The sequence below is a fragment of the Polypterus senegalus genome, chromosome 6 (genome assembly GCF_016835505.1).
Source record: "Polypterus senegalus isolate Bchr_013 chromosome 6, ASM1683550v1, whole genome shotgun sequence".
NCBI classification, from domain to species: domain Eukaryota; kingdom Metazoa; phylum Chordata; class Cladistia; order Polypteriformes; family Polypteridae; genus Polypterus; species Polypterus senegalus.
In genome coordinates, this window is record NC_053159.1 from 107,783,755 (window position 1) to 107,802,707 (window position 18,953).

At 39.9% G+C, this 18,953-nt stretch overlaps 1 protein-coding gene across 5 annotated transcripts in view; it reads right to left on the reverse strand.

Moving 5' to 3' along the window:
* The window catches only part of acaca (acetyl-CoA carboxylase alpha), a 187,890-nt gene that overhangs the window by 66,806 nt on the left and 102,131 nt on the right, over window positions 1-18,953 (reverse strand). For all 5 annotated transcript variants that reach the window (XM_039756717.1, XM_039756721.1, XM_039756718.1 and 2 more), the window contains 6 exons: window positions 17,683-17,724; window positions 16,731-16,946; window positions 15,308-15,463; window positions 12,601-12,804; window positions 3,911-4,066; window positions 3,474-3,620 (listed from right to left, as the gene is read on the reverse strand). In XM_039756717.1, coding sequence (XP_039612651.1) covers window positions 3,474-3,620; window positions 3,911-4,066; window positions 12,601-12,804; window positions 15,308-15,463; window positions 16,731-16,946; window positions 17,683-17,724 — 921 coding nt within the window. The remainder of the gene's footprint in view (window positions 1-3,473; window positions 3,621-3,910; window positions 4,067-12,600; window positions 12,805-15,307; window positions 15,464-16,730; window positions 16,947-17,682; window positions 17,725-18,953) is intronic.

Consider the following 18,953-nt stretch of genomic DNA (forward strand, 5'->3'; position numbering starts at 1 on the left):
ATAAGGTGTACAGTTAGGTCCATAAATATTTGGACAGACAACTTTTTTCTAATTCTGGTTCTGTACATTACCACAATGAATTTTAAATGAAACAACTCAGATGCAGTTGAAGTGCAGACTTTCAGCTTTAATTCAGTGGGGTGAACATTTTTTTAACACAATCCCTTCATTTCAGGGGCTCAAAAGTAATTGGACAATTGACTCAAAGGCCATTTCATGGGCAGGTGTGGGCAAGTCTGTCGTTATGTCATTATCAATTAAGCAGATAAAAGGCCTGGAGTTGATTTGAGGTGTGGTGCTTGCATGTGGAGGTTTTTGCTGTGAACAGACAACATGCGGTCAAAGGAGCTTTCCATGCAGGTGAAAGAAGCCATCCTTAAGCTGCGAAAACAGAAAAAAACCATCCGAGAAATTGCTGCAATATTACAAGTGGCAAAATCTACAGTTTGGTTCATCCTGAGAAAGAAAGCAAGCACTGGTGAACTCAGCAACGCAAAAAGACCTGGACGTCCATGGAAAACAACAGTGGTGGATGAACGCAGAATCATTTCCATGGTGAAGAGAAACCCCTTCACAACAGCCAACCAAGTGAACAACACTCTCCAGGGGGTAGGCGTATCGATATCCAAGTCTACGATAAAGAGAAGACTGCATGAAAGTAAATACAGAGGGTGCACTGCAAGGTGCAGGCCACTCATAAGCCTCAAGAATAGAAAGGCTAGATTGGACTTTGCTAAAGAACATCTAAAAAAAAACAGCACAGTTCTGGAAAAACATTCTTTGGACAGATGAAACCAAAATTAACCTCTACGAGAATGATGGCAAGAAAAAAGTATGGAGAAGGTGTGGAACAGCTCATTATCCAAAGCATACCACATCATCTGTAAAACACGGTGGAGGTAGTGTGATGGCTTGGGCATGCATGGCTTCCAGTGGCACTGGGACACTAGTGTTTATTGATGATGTGACACAGGACAGAAGCAGCCAAATGAATTCTGAGGTGTTCAGAGACATACTGTCTGCTCAAATCCAGCTAAATGCAGTCAAATTGGCTGGGCGGTGTTTCATGATACAGATGGACAATGGCCCAAAACATACAGCCAAAGCAACCCAGGAGTTTATTAAAGCAAAGAAGTGGAAAATTCTTGAATGGCCAAGTCAGTCACCTGATCTTAACGCAATTGAGCATGCATTTCACTTGTTGAAGACTAAACTTTGGACAGAAAGGCCCACAAACAAACAGCAACTGAAAGCCGCTGCAGTAAAGGCCTGGCAGAGCATTAAAAAGGAGGAAGCCCAACATCTGGTGATGTCCATGAGTTCAAGACTTCAGGCTGTCATTGCCAGCAAAGGGTTTTGCAACCAAATATTAGAAATGAACATTTTATTTCCAGTTATTTAATTTGTCCAATTACTTTTGAGCCCCTGAAATGAAGGGATTTTGTTAAACAAATGCTTTAGTTGCCTCACATTTTTATGTAATAGTTTTGTTCAACCCACTGAATTAAAGCTGGAAGTCTGCACTTCAACTGCATTTGAGTTGTTTCATTTAAAATTCATTGTGGTAATGTACAGAACCAAAATTAGAAAAAAGTTGTCTCAGTCCAAATATTTATGGCCTGTATATATGGCATTGAGGATTTGCAGAAAGTAGGGTGTAATATTCCAGTAGGTGAAGACAGGGCACAGAGTCCATAAGTGGTGCCCTTGTATTGATGTCTGTGTAGACGGAGGGCATTGTTGAAAGTATAAAATAACAAGGCACTTTGTGAACCTGAACTAAGCATGCAAATCAATGACATGGAGCTATAACAGTGAGGCTAAATAACCTAGAGTATGGCAGTAAGTATCCAGGCTTACACAAGCCATTGTATCTGCGTGTGAAAAGAGGAAAGCGTAGGCTGTAAGCAGAAAAAGAGTTGATGCTGGATTGGTGTGGGGCTGAAAGGAGGACCAAAAGCACTGAGGCTTTAACATTAAAAAGATAGAGCCTCAAAAATGTAGAGCAGCAATACAAAGAGGTAGTTTGGCTGAAATGCTCATTTCTCCCAGTAAAAGGTTAAGGAGTCTAGTGAAGAGCAGAGCAGAGTAATAAAGTCATAGGTGGAGTGGTGTTACAGGTGGTGTAAGGCAGTGAGATAGCATGAATTGAAGACAACAGGGAAAAAACTACAGGTTGAGGCAGAGGAGTTCAGCATAGGCCATAAACGGGGTGACATATACATACAAGGTTACAACTAGGGGAAGAGGAGCAAGGCTGCTGGAGAAGAGAAGAGAATTAAGTGGGTCTAGTTATAACTGTGAGGTTAGACGGTAAGACTACATGGCAATGTTACATGTGAAGGTAGGATAATATTTACCCTTAAATTGGTAAGTGATATAGTACAGTTAGGCACTAAGGCCATGGCTGAAGGTAGGATAATGAAACTACTAAGTTAGACAGTACATGGTGGCTGCAAGTGGACAGGATTAGGAAGCTTATGTCTTAAAGTGAGGAATACAGAACACCACATTTGGTGTAAGGAGAGAGAAACCTACAGAACAATATGAATGAAGAGATACGACAATGAGAGGTGGAATATTGGGTAGCAGTATAAAGCAGGACATTCAGGGTGAAAATGGGATAATAAGGCTAATAAGTGGAAGACAGCACAGCAATGATCTACTGTGTAATGTGAGTGAAGGCGGAGTCTTCAATAATGAGGCTCTGGAGTAAGACAGTAAAGAACCATAGCAAAATTGATGGTAGGCTTCTCCTTGCACCCCAGCACCAGCTAAAGGCTGTCTGTTCAGATGCAGCTTGCCAAGAGGTGGCAAAGAGGCTATAGTTCAGAACATTTCATTTCCACCAGGATGAGCCAGGCTCCCCCAGGGCAATATTGTCCCCTAGGTCTCATCAGCACACGTACACTTCATCTGCCCCAGGCATATCCCCACAATGAAAATATAACTCCCGTCACATGGACATGTGTCCCAGACAATGCCACCTTTCATTGGTAGGGAGATTGCTTTGGTTTAATCAGTGGCCTCAGACTCCCTTGTCCTGTCTGTAAGCACTTTGGTTTTTCGGCTTGAAATCCTATCTAGAGTGCTCACTTGTGCAATACTGGGATCAGTATCAGTAAGATGCTTCTAGAGTCAATGGTCTCTATGTATTTGTCTATTTCTGCCCGAGCTACCCTTTGCACTGATGTTTAACCTCTTGGACAACATTTGTAAGCAGCCAATTATAGAGACTAAAATACACTGCAGCTGGTTAACATATATGTTCTATCCTGTCCATCCAGTGAAAATGAAAGACAGAGCTCAACTGGAGTAAAATCAAGAATCATTTGGGCCAATTTATGATACTTCAAGGACATGGAAAGAAACTGGGGAAGTTCTAAAGTACATTTTGACCCACTGGTGTCACAGGAGCCCAGTGACAGCTTAATGAAGCTTTAAGAAATTCAAAGACAGGATGAGATACTCACCTCATTTCCTCCAGGCAATCTGTTCATCTGCACTAGCTGCCCTTGTGGATCCAGCACAAGCTCTGTGTAGGTCAGAAGATCAGAAGGCAGAGGGCACTTGGGAATATCAGCATATGCATTAACACACTCCCACAGCTTAAGCAATGACTGAGAGAAAAACAAAAGTGGGCAAAGTCAGTGGTGCATGGGCCCTGAACATACGAAAATGAGAAAAACTCACAACAATGTATAGAATAATGTATCACTGTAGGAAAATATTTACTGAAAGGAAACAATCAAGTTCAAAACAAACATTAAAAGTGGATGTGCTACATGCATCATCTCACCATCCTGATAGACAGACAAAGACTAGTTCCTAATAAGGCAGAAACATTATGTACCTCACACCCTGACACTTCACACACAAAAGCCAACACGTCTTTGACACCCAGTCGTACCTGCCGAAACATTTCTGGAAAGTCATACACGTAGGTGGTCCCCAGAGACTGAGCTTGGAAGCGTTTGGATTGCAGAAGGTCTTTGGTGACATAAGGGGTGTTGATAAGCATGCCGTGAAGTGGCCCCTGCTTGTCTCCATATGCATGAAACATAATCTATAAATCAGAAAGAAGTTAACTTTTCACAAGAACTTGAGACATAAAAGTGAAATGCTCTGTTGAGAACAAAGCAGTAAACAAGAAGAGATCTACTGACATAGTGTAATTTAGCATCCATTCAATAACATGGCATCGACTGCAAATGACAGCAGAGATGGCCTAATAGGAACAGCAGTACAATTCAGAATTGGCCCATACAAGCAACACTCCCTTCTGATGGCCAATGTGGTGGCTTTAGAAAGTAAAAAATTGAGCCACTCAATCCAAAGTTAAGGCATTAAAGCTTTCTAGGTTTGATGGTCTTCAAGAAGATGTGTTCTGTGTGTTTGCTTCAGAACAAATCAAGATCCTACATGTTAATTACTAAAGCATAGTCTCTAACAGGAAAACCTTATGAAGAACAGCTAAACTACCTACAGCAGAATGTCACAAAGGTAAAGATTATAGAAGGATGAATAATAAGTGATAAAACAGTCATGAATTTGTTTAATGAGATTTTATGTAAGAAGTGCATTTTCTGTGAACATTCTATGGTGATACACTTTTTCACTAACAGTAGAATGTTCTTGGAAGTATGGCTCTATGAGAGAAGCAGCATGTACTTTATATATGTGCCTCTAAGAAAAGAGAAGAAAAAATTCAGAATAAGAGTCTACGAGCCAAGGGTTTAGAACATATAATTATTTATAGCAATACAAAACAAAACTGAGTCAAATTGAATTTCTACTACATCATCTTTTTACAAAACACACTCCTTATACAGAGGAGTACAGAAGAAACAGCTAAGTATTTGGTTATTTTCTAGAATTAGAAAGCCTGGATCATATGTCAGAATTGTAAAATATGTAAAGGTTAATGTCTACAACAATGTTAACACACACCAAAAATAAGTGCAATGTAAAAAGTATAGTAATAATCAAAGAACCAAGTCCTTCATGGAGAGCTCAGTGGACTATAGTACAGAGCCCATCACTATTTAATGTCCACACCAATTAAATGGCTAGAAGACAAGAGGCAACCGCAGTCGTGATAAATGCCACCCTAATAGCCCCGCACCATCCAACCCTGATCAGCGTTGCACTGAAGAACTGGATTCTTTGATTGTTACTTCTTCCACTACACTTGTTTTAGGTTTTTATTAATGATGTTGACATTAACCCTTGATAACACGTTACAATTCAGTCAGCCAAATGCAGACATTCTAAAAAGCTCTCTGCAGCTCTCACATAAAAACAAATGAATTAAAGAAATATGAAAAGTTTCTGTGTGCACCACGGTGGTACATACAACAACTTTGCTGCCTCAGAACATTGTAATGCCAGTTTGATTCCCAAGTAGTGTACAGTGTATGCGTGTTCTTCCTGTGTGCAGGTGGGTCTCTGACTCTAAGAACTCCTGTGTCTTGTTACAGAGCATTGACAGTACATGGATATATGTGCCCTGCAATGGATGGTTCCTACTTTGAAGTGGATGCTGCCAGGAATGGAGTCTATGGGGAATGCTGAACTTGAACTAGGATGTACAGAGGATGCAGACCTATAAATACCTGGGAGTGCAGCTGGATGATAAATTGGACTGGACTGCCAATACTGATGCTCTCTGTAAGAGAGGACTGAGCTGACTATACTTCCTTAGAAGACTGGCATCTTTCAACATCTGAAATAAGATGCTGCGAATGTTCTATCAGACGGTTGTGGCGAGCGCACTCTTCTACGTGGTGGTGTGCTGGGGAGGCAGCATAAAGATGAAGGACGCTTCACGCCTGGACAAACTGGTGAGGAAGGCAGGCTCTGTTGTAGGCATGGAGCTGGACAGTTTGACATCCATGGCAAAACAACGGGCGCTGAGCAGGCTCCAGTCAATCATGGAGAATCCACTGCATCCATTAAACAGTGTCATCTCCTGACAGAGGAGCAGCTTCAGCAACAGACTGCTGTCACTGCCCTGCTCCACTGACAGACTGAGGAGACCCCCAAACTCTGTGACTCTTCAATTCCACCCTAGGGGTGTAAACGTTAACATAGATAGATAGATAGATAGATAGATAGATAGATAGATAGATAGATAGATAGATAGATAGATAGATAGATACCACATAACAGACAGACATAGGCAATGTAGCTAACAGACAGACAGACAAAGGCCATGTAGCTAACAGACAGACAGACAAAGGCCAAATAGCTAACAGATAGACAGACAGAGGCCATGTAACAGACAGACAGAGGCCATATAACAGACAGACAGATAGACAAACAGACAGACAGATAGACACCATATAACAGATAGATAGATAGATAGATAGATAGATAGATAGATAGATAGATAGATAGATAGATAGATAGATAGATAGATAGATAGATAGATAGATAGATAGATAGATAGATAGATAGATAGATAGATAGATGCCATATAACAGACAGACAGACAGATAATGAGTGTTTAAAGGACAGTGTGATTTAGAACAGTGCCTCGCTAACAGAACACTCTAAACGGAGACAAATTCTTAACAAATCCTAGACATCAAACCACCACTTAATTAACTGAACACCAAAGGAACAGAGGCTATTCAGTAAAGTAAATACGGAAACAGAATTTTATTTCCTCCTGTCATGATCCATGTTTCCAGAAGTCAATTACAAACATGCATTATATCTAGACATCAAAATTCAGAATTAAGCAAAAAAGTGAAAGTAATGTTAACTGACAATAATCAAGCTACTGAGCTAGCTGTCCAGTATATATCTGGTCAGATACTCTCAAATTCAAAGACTGCAGAGCATCCTCAGCCGCACAAGGATAGCACTGAAGTCAAAAGGGACCTTTCTGACTGGCAGTTATTTATCTGTCTATTTATTGTTATTATATTGGTGTAAAGTCACTCATATTGTTGGGATAATAAAGTGGCATTTGAATCTTTACATTCTATACATCAGTGTAAGAGAGGCACAATGTAAGACTCTACATGTCAGGAGCACTCTGATAAAAACAATGGGAAATGATGTGAAAACTAGGGTCTCGCAAACAAGGAGTTTTGTTTTTCCTTTATTAGGCAAATCATTTTATATTACATGAATATTCAAACTGAAAAGTATGATGAGGTTCACTAATACCAGAATGACAAAATGTCTTTCAGTAAATAATTTTTGATATACATAAATAATTAAATACATACATTCTTATACATACACAATTAAAATCAACAAAGTCACAGTTACTTTGTGATGGCCTAGGCAAAATGGGAAAAATGCCTAAAAAGATATGATGGAACAAATGCGAATAAGGATCCCACTGAACCAGAATTGCAAACATTGCTAAGAAAAAAAATATCTTGTCACAGATCCTGAGTCCTGGGTTCAAACCCTGTGCTGAGTCACTGTTTGTGTAGTGTCGGCATGTTCTCTTTGTACCCGTGTGTGGTTTTCTATGGGTATTGTAGTTTTCCTCCTACATCCCATAGATGTTTCGACAGACTCATTGAAAATTACAACTTATGAATGTGCTTAAGTGAACATACAATGGACTGGCAGCTCATCCAGATGTGGTTTCTGCCTTGCACCTGAAACTGCTAGGATAGATTCTGGTTCCCCTTGACCCTGAATTGCATCAAACAGCTTTGAGAATGTTAATGTTATTTCATGCTGAAGAAGGCCTACACCTATAAAAGATGTCAGTTATCCCAAAGGATCTAAAGGTGATTTCTCTCTTTCAAGTGTGGGTTAAATGTCTAAGACGGGAAAATTTAGACTTCCTATAGTATAGGAATAGCAATGTCAGGAAATGCCTTTGGGTCAGATGACTATAAAGAGTAAGTGGCTAAGTATGAAAAGAAGAATAGTAAAGAAGAGTTCCTATGTGGGAAAAGTAAAGTATCTCACTGAAATGATACTTGTGTCGCAGAGACTGTTTTTCAGAGGAATACTACGACAGTGAGTCTAGTAAGTGGACATTTTGGAACCTGGCCACAAAGAATCTGTCTAGATTATTACTTACATACAAGAAGAGTCACTTGTTGAAAATGAAGAGTCAACCTAAATAAAGATAATCCCAGGAGTTGCTATGCTAGACAAACAAGTCATGGCATTCACATAAAAGGGTCTTGCCAGCAGAAAGTGTCCAAAAGATGTGCTTCCACAGGAGCTTGAAAGCAAACTCCTGCTACAACAGCTACTGTTATTTGTAGAAGACTTAATATAATAAAAAAAAAAAGAAACATCAGGCTTCTGGCTCTGGAAGGTCAAATTTGACCAAGATGCAACACACTAAACAATGTCTGTTTGTTCACAATGAAAGGCCGCCTCTGCTGCTCATCAACACCTGCCTGTATATTCGTGTGAGAGTTCAGACAGAAATCATGGGTCACATTGCATTTGCTGTTTTCACTAATACTGTGAGCTACCAATGTATTTCACGGTTTGAGTATAAGAAAAAGTCATTTCTTTCTTTTTTTTTTTTTTTAAAAAGACTTTTCTCAAAACCAAGCATTCAAATTCTAATATTATCAAGTGATGAGAATAAGCTTGCCTGGGAGCTGCCGAGATACAAGTTAATTAAAAAAGGCTACGGAGCAAGAATCCACAGTAAAGTCCTCCTAGAAAGCTATTGGGCAGCTTTAAATGGAAACAAAACTGTTCATTTTATATATTAAGGCAAGCCGTGTGTTATCTTAGTAACACAGCACGTGATGTTAAATAATTGAGATCAAAATAAAAATATCTCCATTCACGCAGATGCGTATTTATTTAGAAGGTAGAGAGCAGTGAGTAAAGGTCATGGAGAAGGCAGGAGTGTTGAATTAATCTTCACACCTTGACCTTTCGGAGAGATGCATTTTCATTTTTGTTTCTCCCCTTTCAAATAGTGGCAGATGCACTTCAGCAGCAGCTTTCATGACATCTCTAGGTCTGCATTGCTCTTTGAGAAGAGCAACAATTTTAATGAGCTTATGTGTCATGTCACACTGCCAAACCACTGCTAAACCCAATTACAAAAATTACATTTGGAATATTCTTAATCAGGGTGGGGTTCTGCACGTAAACAAAACAAGTGATGTAGTCTCACACAGTTTTTAATTTTTGAGAACTTTTAATTTCCATTAAAGCTACAAAAAAAAAAAAAAAACAGCCCCACACTTGTCACTTTTAAAAGAGCTACCTTTTTAATTGTTAGCTGATAGCTAACTAATAAGCTTGAATTGTCTACCAAGTACATTTTCATATCCACCATTGTACATGGTGTGACCCTAAGAAATTCATCTGCTGCAAAGTATTTATCCATCTATTTACTGCTGCTGCATCTTCCATTACAGGAACGCAGGGAGCCAAAATCTATCCTGACAGTAGCAGAAACAAAAAAAGAACTAATCTTGGTCAAATACTGCAGGGCATATTTGTACATACACTTTAAAGTGACCAAATAACTCAGACCTACAAGCCTGACAGAAAACCTGAGCACAGGGAGAAGGCACATGGGAACACAAGGAGAATGTAAAACTTCTGTACAGAACCTGACAGTCCAAGATTCAAGACAGTGTAAGATCAAAAATCTCATCCAACTACATTTTTTAAAGGCAGTGAGGCCGAGATGAATAGATTAATCCTTAAGGGATTGTAAAGGTCCAAATCACGCAGATTTTTATTTTTTACCTCTTAAGCAAAAACCAAACCAGAATCAAAAGTGAAAAAGAAAACATTCAAAACAAGAACTGTTCTTAATTAAAACTTGTTTTAAATACTCGGCACTTGTTTCTCGCAATGTCTTCTTTTAGTGGCCTTACCTTTTGGACATATGCTACTGTGCACAAGCTTTTTTATACTGTTAGGAGTGGCAGTACTATCATGTGTACAGAGCTCTGTAAAATATTTAATTGCATGTCCAAATAAAATACTGTACATAGAGTCACCAGCAGTCAGTGCCATGATAGCAAGGCTTCTATCACATTATAAATCACATGCCACACAAATTGTGTGCCTAGCAATCATGGGGCATCATTGCAATGAGGCACAAAAAACTGCAGTGCCTATGAAAACAACACAAAACGGTGATGGTATCACACCATACCATTTTTCTAAGCTCACTTAATCCTGGGGAGAGTCCTGGGAGCTGCAGCCCATCCAAGCAAGCACCGGGCACAACACAGAATGGTGGCGGTCCATCGCAGGATGAGCAGACACACACACTATGGCCAATTTAGCATCACTAATCCACCTAAGCTGGTTGCCTTTAGATTGTGGGACAAAACTGGAGCACCTGGAGGAAACACTTGCATATACAGGGAGAAGACACACACTCCATGCAGAAATGCTGATAAGTGACATGAAAAGAAAAAAAAAATAAATAAAAAAATAATATATATACTTCCACAATATACAGTATATATATATATATATATATATATATATATATATATATATATATATATACTGTATATTGTGGAAGTTGACCGACACAGACAGGCGGACATGTTGTTTCACACCACCACACGTTTATTATACAAAACTATTTACAACAATATTGGTCACTCAGACCCAGTTCAATAAAGTCAGTGCACAAACCCCAAAGTCACAATCCTGGCCACAATGCCTTTCTTCGGGTCGCCTCCACAGCTCCACAGCTCCACTGTGCTTCGTCCTTCCTCCTCCCGACTCCAGCCTCAAATGAATGGAGACGGCCCCTTTTATTCAGTACCCGGATGAGCACCAGGTATTCCTGGCATTCCTCCCTTGGCCACGCCCCAGCGTGGCGGAAGTGCCAGCTGTCCTCCCGGCAGCTCTCTGGGTAACGTCCAAAGTCTTCCCCCCAGCACTTCCTGGTGTGGCGGAAGTGCTGGGATAACAGGTCCCCAAGGCATTGGGGCGCCTCCTGGCATTGACCACGGGCCCCTACAGGGTGGAGCTTCCATGCCCTGTACCCGTGGCCCCTAGAGCAACCCGGAAGGCAACCCCCACGTGATCCAGGGTGGGCACAGACCCACATCCGGTCCCTCATGACGTCCCGGCCGGGTCATGGCCCCTGGCATCCCTGACAATATATATAAAATATATATACTAGGGGGCTGCCCCCTGCTCGCCAACCAACCGGCCTGCGCTACATGCCAGCCTCTTCGTGTCTCTGCCGCTTTTAATTCTCGTGGATACGCCTCTTCATTGGGAAGAAACACTACTTGTCCTTGATGGCAACACGAATTAGACGATCTACAAGTCTCTGACTTAAAAGTCTGAATCCAAACAATATATTCAATCTCTTTTCACTGTTCCATTATTTCACTGAGTAATAATTTTGATTTGTTTGCACTAATGCGATCTTTAACTATCATTTTTTGAGACTTTCGAATTTTAGTACTTCATTTGCTCTAACCTGCTCTGCATGTGTATCGTGCCAACGTTTCTGAATTCTTTATGACGTTCTTTTGTCATCTACTCTTTTACTCATTTTTTTATTTCCTGCCCAGGCGTAGTTAAATCTCTTGGCACAAAGTCTCGTGGGATGTGAAAGTATTTCTCTGAAAAAGTCCCAGGATTTTTGTTGGATTGATGGAAATTCTTTTGAGTATAATAAAGTTGATAAAGCTATTGAGTTAATAAAGCTGTTATAGTAATCATGACCTGTTTTTCTTTTTCCATATGAACAACTGTGAGCCTGCTTTTGCCCACCCCTGTATATAATATATTACATAAACAAATGCACAAAATGGCAACACAAAGATAATGATTAAATGTTTGGAAAGTTAATACAAAAACAAAAAATAAAACCCATTAAATGGCAGCGCCCATGAAAACACCATCAAAAAACGGGCATGCCTGTAGTAAAACAACTGCACAAAATGGTAAAGTGATGATATAACCACAATAAGGATAAAATGTATGAAAAATAAAAACAAAAATCTATAACATTTCAAAAATTAAACTAAAACAATCAGAACACTATGTAGCATATTTGTGGCACCCTGGAGCTATGGTAAATATGCTAAGCTCTGTCTCAAAGGCATTTATTTCACTAAGTAAGTTGAGGTGTGAGCGTAACTAAGCCTTCAGATGGCTGGGGTCCTTCCTAGGGAGGCTTCCTGCCTTGCGCCTAAAGCTGCCTGGACTGGATCCAGCTACCTACAATGCTCTAATGAAAAAAGCCGTCTCAGACAATGAATGAATGAACAAATGGACTTGATACTATAAACAATCATTTCAGGCTCTACTGTGCCCTAACATTATAAAGCATCATTCCATCTCAGTGTACTATTTTAGTATCATAAAATCATACTTATTAAGCAGAAAAAGAAAACAAAATCCCCAAATGTTTGTATAAAATGTGATATAGTGTTTAATAATAACATATAGTTTACACTGCAGCAATCTCATTTTCCACCTGATTTATCCCAGGCAGTCCACTTCAGTCCTTGACAATTTGGCAAAATAACTGTCCAAATAGCTGGAATTTGCAACATTACTATTCTCAGCAAGTATTGCTGTTATGATCTGCAACATAACTGTCAGCTAGAAACGTGAAGAGAAAATTAACAGATGATCTGTGTGACCCACCTGTGCAGAGCGAGAATCGGTCACCTCCTTGTAAAGGCTGATATCTAGATAGTATCCTGACTCGTTAGTCAGGAATAGACGGATAGGGATGGCTTTGCCAGTTGGGGTAAGGCGGATGTTGATTTTCAGCTCAGCCTGTAGCACTCGAAGCTTCCAAAGGCGACTTCCATATCTCATTACCATAGACCTCACTGACTCCTCGATCTAAAAAATTTACAAAACAGGAAAGAGAATTATTGTAGTGTTAGTTTACTATAGTGTATAATGTGCAGAGCTCTCTGTTAACTTGCCTTTCAGTCATATGTGGGCCTAACAAGAGCATATGATTGATGCAGGGTAAAAAGGGCTACTGTAATAATAATAATTATTATTTATATTTATATAGCACTTTTCTGACTATTCACAGTGCTTTACATAGTGAGTATGGAACCACTGTAACCACCTCCAATGTGCAGCATCCTCCAGGATGATGCGATGGCAGCCATTTTTTGCAAGTACACTGACCGTACATTTGCTGTTAGGTGGTGAAGGGGTGAGAGACAGTTAGCCAGTTAGAGACAGGAGGTGATTAGGGGGATAGAATGACTGGGCAATTGAGCCAGGACATCAGGATACACCCCCTACTCTTTACAAAGGATGCCCAGGGATCATTAATGATCACCAAGAATCAGGACCTTGGTTTTACGTTATATTCGAAGGACAGCACCATTTTTATAGCACAGTGTTCCCCGTCACTGCATTGAGATCCACATTCAGACCACAGAGTAAGCGCCCTCTGCTGGCCTCACCAACAGCTCTTCCAGCAGTAACCCAAGATTTTCCTGGTTGGTCCCTGATCCAAGTACACAAGAAGACATCTGTGTTAAAGTCGGCCATAATGTTAGAAAGACCGTTTAAGGCCATGTCAATCTGTGCAATTATGACATGATTAAAAAGGCCCTCTGATTATAAACAGGATGGTTAAGGTAAATGTCTCATCAGACAGCTAAAGTTAGCTTTCGGGGGGCACAGGCTAACCTTTTACTCAGCCATTATTTGTCCATTTAAGTGTCAATTTAGTAGATTTTGACACTTTTTTTTCTTGAAAAACACACAAGACTTCAAATCAAAATACTCTTCCTTTTGTTATGTTGTAGTACACCCCACCAAAAATAACCTCCTGAAGAAGGTTTAAAACTATAATGGTGACCAGTCCAAATATGACTACCACCCATCATAAAAAGAAGGAGGGTGCTTCAGATTCCCCCTTTATAGAAACATAATCCAGCATAAAACCAGTGGTATATGTATGCCCAGTAGAGATGTACACTTTCCTCTGTCAGTCAAAATAGCTGATCCTTTCCTTTACTTAGTTTGTATTTTCTTATACTGCCTCTTGCCCAACCATTATCAAAAGGCTGCAGTCTACAGATGTTAAGTTTCATGTACTAAACTCTCTACGATTAGACTGCTGCCACCTTGAGTTGTCATTCCACATTCCCACAAGTTAGGAAATGTCCTCAAGGAATAATGTTTAAGTGTATTCAAAGACTAGAGTAACCATTTTCAAAGTTGAAACATTTGTGACTTTTGTTTATTTACTTCTTTAAACAGATATCCATCCATCCATTATCCAACCCGCTATATCCTAACACAGGGTCACGGGGGTCTGCTGGAGCCAATCCATCCATCCATTTTCCAACCCCTGAATCCGAATACAGGGTCACGGGGGTCTGCTGGAGCCAATCCCAGCCAACACAGGGCACAAGGCAGGAACCAAACCTGGGCAGGATGCCAACCCACCACAGGACACACACAAACACACCCACACACCAAGCACACACTAGGGCCAATTTAGAATCGCCAATCCACCTAACCTGCATGTCTTTGGATTGTGGGAGGAAACCGGCGCCGGAGGAAACCCACGAGACACGGGGAGAACATGCAAACTCCACGCAGGGAGGACCCGGGAAGCGAACCCGGGTCTCCTAACTGCGAGGCAGCATTTAAACATAACAGTGTTAACAGAATGGAATAACATTTATTAGAAGACTATACATAATACAAGTTTTTAATGCCATTTTACTATATGATGCAGTTAAAACTGAGCCCAAATAAGCTTGTGATGACTAAACAGCTTTCATAGACACCAGATTCCAATTCAAGTAAGGTAATAAAATGCGTTGATTAGCGTATCACTGTTAACGGAAGGAGGACCTATGGCTAATACTTCTTAACATAAAAATTTATAAAAGAAGGACCCAATGGAGGCCTAGTAAGCTGCACCTGCCACTGCTGTCTTAATAACTTGTACTGGGGATTTGCTTTGCCATCAGGAGCTGCTATAAGGCATAGAAAAAAGAAAATATACAAGATGGAAACATTTCTCGCAAGTTAAATCTGAAACAGTAAATGAATTGGTAATTGGGGTTGCAAAGAATGCTTCACTATTTTAAGATGGACAATATGGAAATTCGCTAATGCTTTTAAATGGGAGTTTTTCAGTTTGCAAAAATGTATGCAGCATGCTACATTACAGAAAGTGTATTATGAAAATTGAACTTTGCTGACAAAGTTTCTTTAAAAATAAAGGTACTGAATTTTAATAAAATCAGTCCTATGGCAGCTGGGTTGTTTCATGGGGATGGACGGACAGATAGACATGGTGACAACAGTAAGCGCTTTTGTATTTTCACACTGAGATAAACAGAGGAATGCAACATCTTACCTTGGAAGGATCCATAATGACAGTTGGAACAAAATTAAGGAAGATGTGGTTGCAGTCAGTACGGACATTGGTATTGTTGAATGCCACTTCGAGTTCATCCATGGCTTCTAGAAGCAGGCGCTCACCTTCATTCTGTAAATATTCAAATGAGGCCTCCTGCGATAAAGCATAGCACAAAAGAAGCAGAGGTGAAGGAAAGGCTAAAAACCAATAATTTACTTTCTTAGCACTTTTCTCTAGTATAAGACAGGAGATATGCAATATCACTGCTGTGTAATCAATCCAGTCCAATTGAGGACATCCTTAAAACAGAGGTTACAAAACAAAGTTATGACACTACATACAAAACCCAGCACAGAACATACATCTAAACACTCAGTGACACCACTATGACACCAAAGAACAAAAATATGTTTTACAAGTGCTGGCATTCTGAAACTAGTATAACTATTGACAAAGTGCCCATACCTGACATCATCCAGCAAGTGCTTAGCAATGGAATGCTTTCACCTCCAATTTAGTGCTTATATTTTCAAACTAAAAATTTAGTAACAAATATAATGTACCCAGTGCTGGTACGGTGATGGCATTTTGCTAAATATCTTACTGTATTTGTAACTTAATACCCCAAGAACAAACATCACCAGCCTAGTAGTTGTATTCTCAAACTAATATGCAGTGATAAGTACAAGTCACTGCCACTTCTGTGTTTGCCTGTTTAAACTAATACTGCAATACCAGACATTACTAACACATTGGAGTAATTCTGAAATCACTGCTTATGCCATCACTGCTTCAATACTTTCACTAAAGGCCCAGGACCACATATTTCTCACCCAGTGCTGTTATTCTAAAGCCAATACACCAACAGAGGAGCTCACCCATAAAATGCCCAGTAGCAAACATCAGCTTACCTCATGCTGACATCCTTAAGGCTATGATTATTATATGATGGTCGAAATGATAAAACTATGAGGTTAGAAGACCATTATATAGGACATCGTAAAACCAGATTAAACCACATTTTACTCTAAACTATGTGCTGTCATTCTCAAACCAATACTTAACACACCCCACCAAAGAGTGGTACCCTTGTGTCATAAAACTAGAACTGCCGTACATTACCCACCCAATTCTGGCGATATGAAGCTAGAATCTGAAAAACAAAATAATACCCACCAAGTTTTATAAAAAAGATTTTAAGAATCTCCAGCTATAAACCACACATGCAGTACTGGCACTGAGAACTAAAGAGGTATGAGCCAACACTCACTTTCCCTATTTAAACTGGCACATCATTTTTGCTTTTATTGATTTAGTGGACCTACTGAATAGTGGAAAAAACACTAGAAGGACCAAGAGGTAAGTGGCTAGCTGAAATGCTATTTCTCATGTTATCATTCATAATGACGCCAAAACACACCTTTGTGACAAGATCAGAGTGTCGGATGATCGCTCGCACAAAGAAGCGGTAGTCTGTAACCTCTGTGCCCACTTCCACCTTTGCAGCACCTAAGTAAAGGTGCATCTTGTGATTGGCACAGGGAATGGCAGTCAAGTCAAAGTTGCGCATCCGGTTCAACTCCAGCTGGAAGGCCAGAGCAGGTTCAAGGTGTCGGTAAATACGATCTTCTTCAAACTGAAATGAAACAATATTACTGTCACCTCCAAATTGCCATTTGCATTAACCATAGGAACTATCCAAATATGCAGGGCTGGCCAGACATATCTGATACACCAAAGTTGTACATAGTTGACACCAATGAGCTTTTTGTTGTTTCTTTCCCCTCAAAGAAAAGCTAAATAGTTCTGCCACAAGAAAGGAAATGGAAAATGCCTAGAAGCTACCAGCCATGCTACACAAATGAAATTAAAGGTAATGAAACACTATTAATAGCAGTCATTTCTCTCTATGGTGAAATAATTAGGAAGTTCATTATTATAATGAGTCGGGCTGCAGTGGCAGAAAAAAGGCACTCAAGGAAAGCAAATTTAATCATAAATCAACATGCACACAGGCTGTGCAGGTGACGTGATGTGCAGCCTCTGTCATGACCAGAAAGATAAAACAGCGATTTTGGAGATCATCCTGGGACCTGCTGTTAACACGACTGCAATGCAGACAACTGTAGGGCATCAGAAGTCACACTGATGCCGTACAGAACTTTTCTGGAAATGTCTGAACATTCTGGAGTCGAGACTCATTGTAAAGATCTTCTCCACCAGTCACCAGTTAGCAGAAGAAGTCAAGACAAACCAAACTGGAGTGCGCCGACTGCCTCCATAGAACGCAATTTATTTAAAATGTATTAAAAACTAATCTCATTTTTCTCAAGGTATTAGTAAATGTGCAAAAAAAAAAAAGTCAGGCTTACCTTGTCTCTTACACGGAAAGTGAAAAATTTTGGAAATTCCCTCTATAAAAATATAACAAATAAAAAGAAGAAAAGGTGAACTTATGAAAGAGACATGTACATAAACACTGCTAAGACAACAACAAAAAAAGGGTAACAACCCAAATACTGAAGCCGGCGAGAGCAGAAAAGAAGCATCAATATGGGAAAACAGATACAGGACTTCAAGAGACAATACACCGTAATAAAAAGGCGCACATAGGAAGGCAAATGCAGACACATGAGTGGGACAGTAAATACTGAGAATTCTAAATTCAGTACATTTTTCAGGAGGACACATACAATGAAGACCCACCAGGATGGACAAAGGACAAAAGTAAAAATGACATGGCAAATACATATATAGCAGGACTGAAAATGGATGCACACAGATGCAGCACATGATCAAGCAGACAGCCTGTGAGAAGATAATATTTAAGAAGTTAAATGCAATGGAGATGTGCTAGGCACTGAAAGTCAGTCACGGGACATCAATAACAGGTACACTATAAATACTGAACAAAGCAGGCCAACTGCAGCACACAGACAGGCACATGGACATTGCAAGGCAGACATACAGATGGCAAAACAAAGATAATGATTAGTAAAACCATAGTAAATGCACAGAGGGAAAGAGTCAGTGCAAAGTATATAAGAACAGACATAGTAGAGACAGACAGTGGGGCAGAAATAGGACAGAAGAGAAGAGCAAGGGTTGTGCATATTTAGGAGAACTGATAAAATAAACACACACAGCAGGACAGGCACAGATCAGAAGCAGAAAGGCACTTGAAACACACAAGAGGATAAGTGCATTGAATGATAAAAACAAAAGACACACACGTATTACACTTTGTAATAAGTACACGGGAAAACTGACATGTTGACAAAACAAGAGGACATACACAGAGGTGCCACAACTGGCATATGAAAAGGCATGCAAATGAATTGATAAAGCACATGAAGTCAGACAAAGAGAATACTGAGGAAGATAAGTCCTTAAAAGACAGACACACTATATATGCGAGATTATTATATGAAATACACGGGTACATAGAAGGCAGGCGGAGTGAAATCACAGCAGAACACGCACAGGAGATCCAAAGGTAAATGAACAATAAGAAAATACAAAAGACACAGAACATGATCTGTACAAGATGAGCATGCAGCATTAGTCATGTTACAGGACAATGTGATAAGAATGAACAGAATGAGAAATATACTCGACAAAAACGGGACATTTTGAGGACATC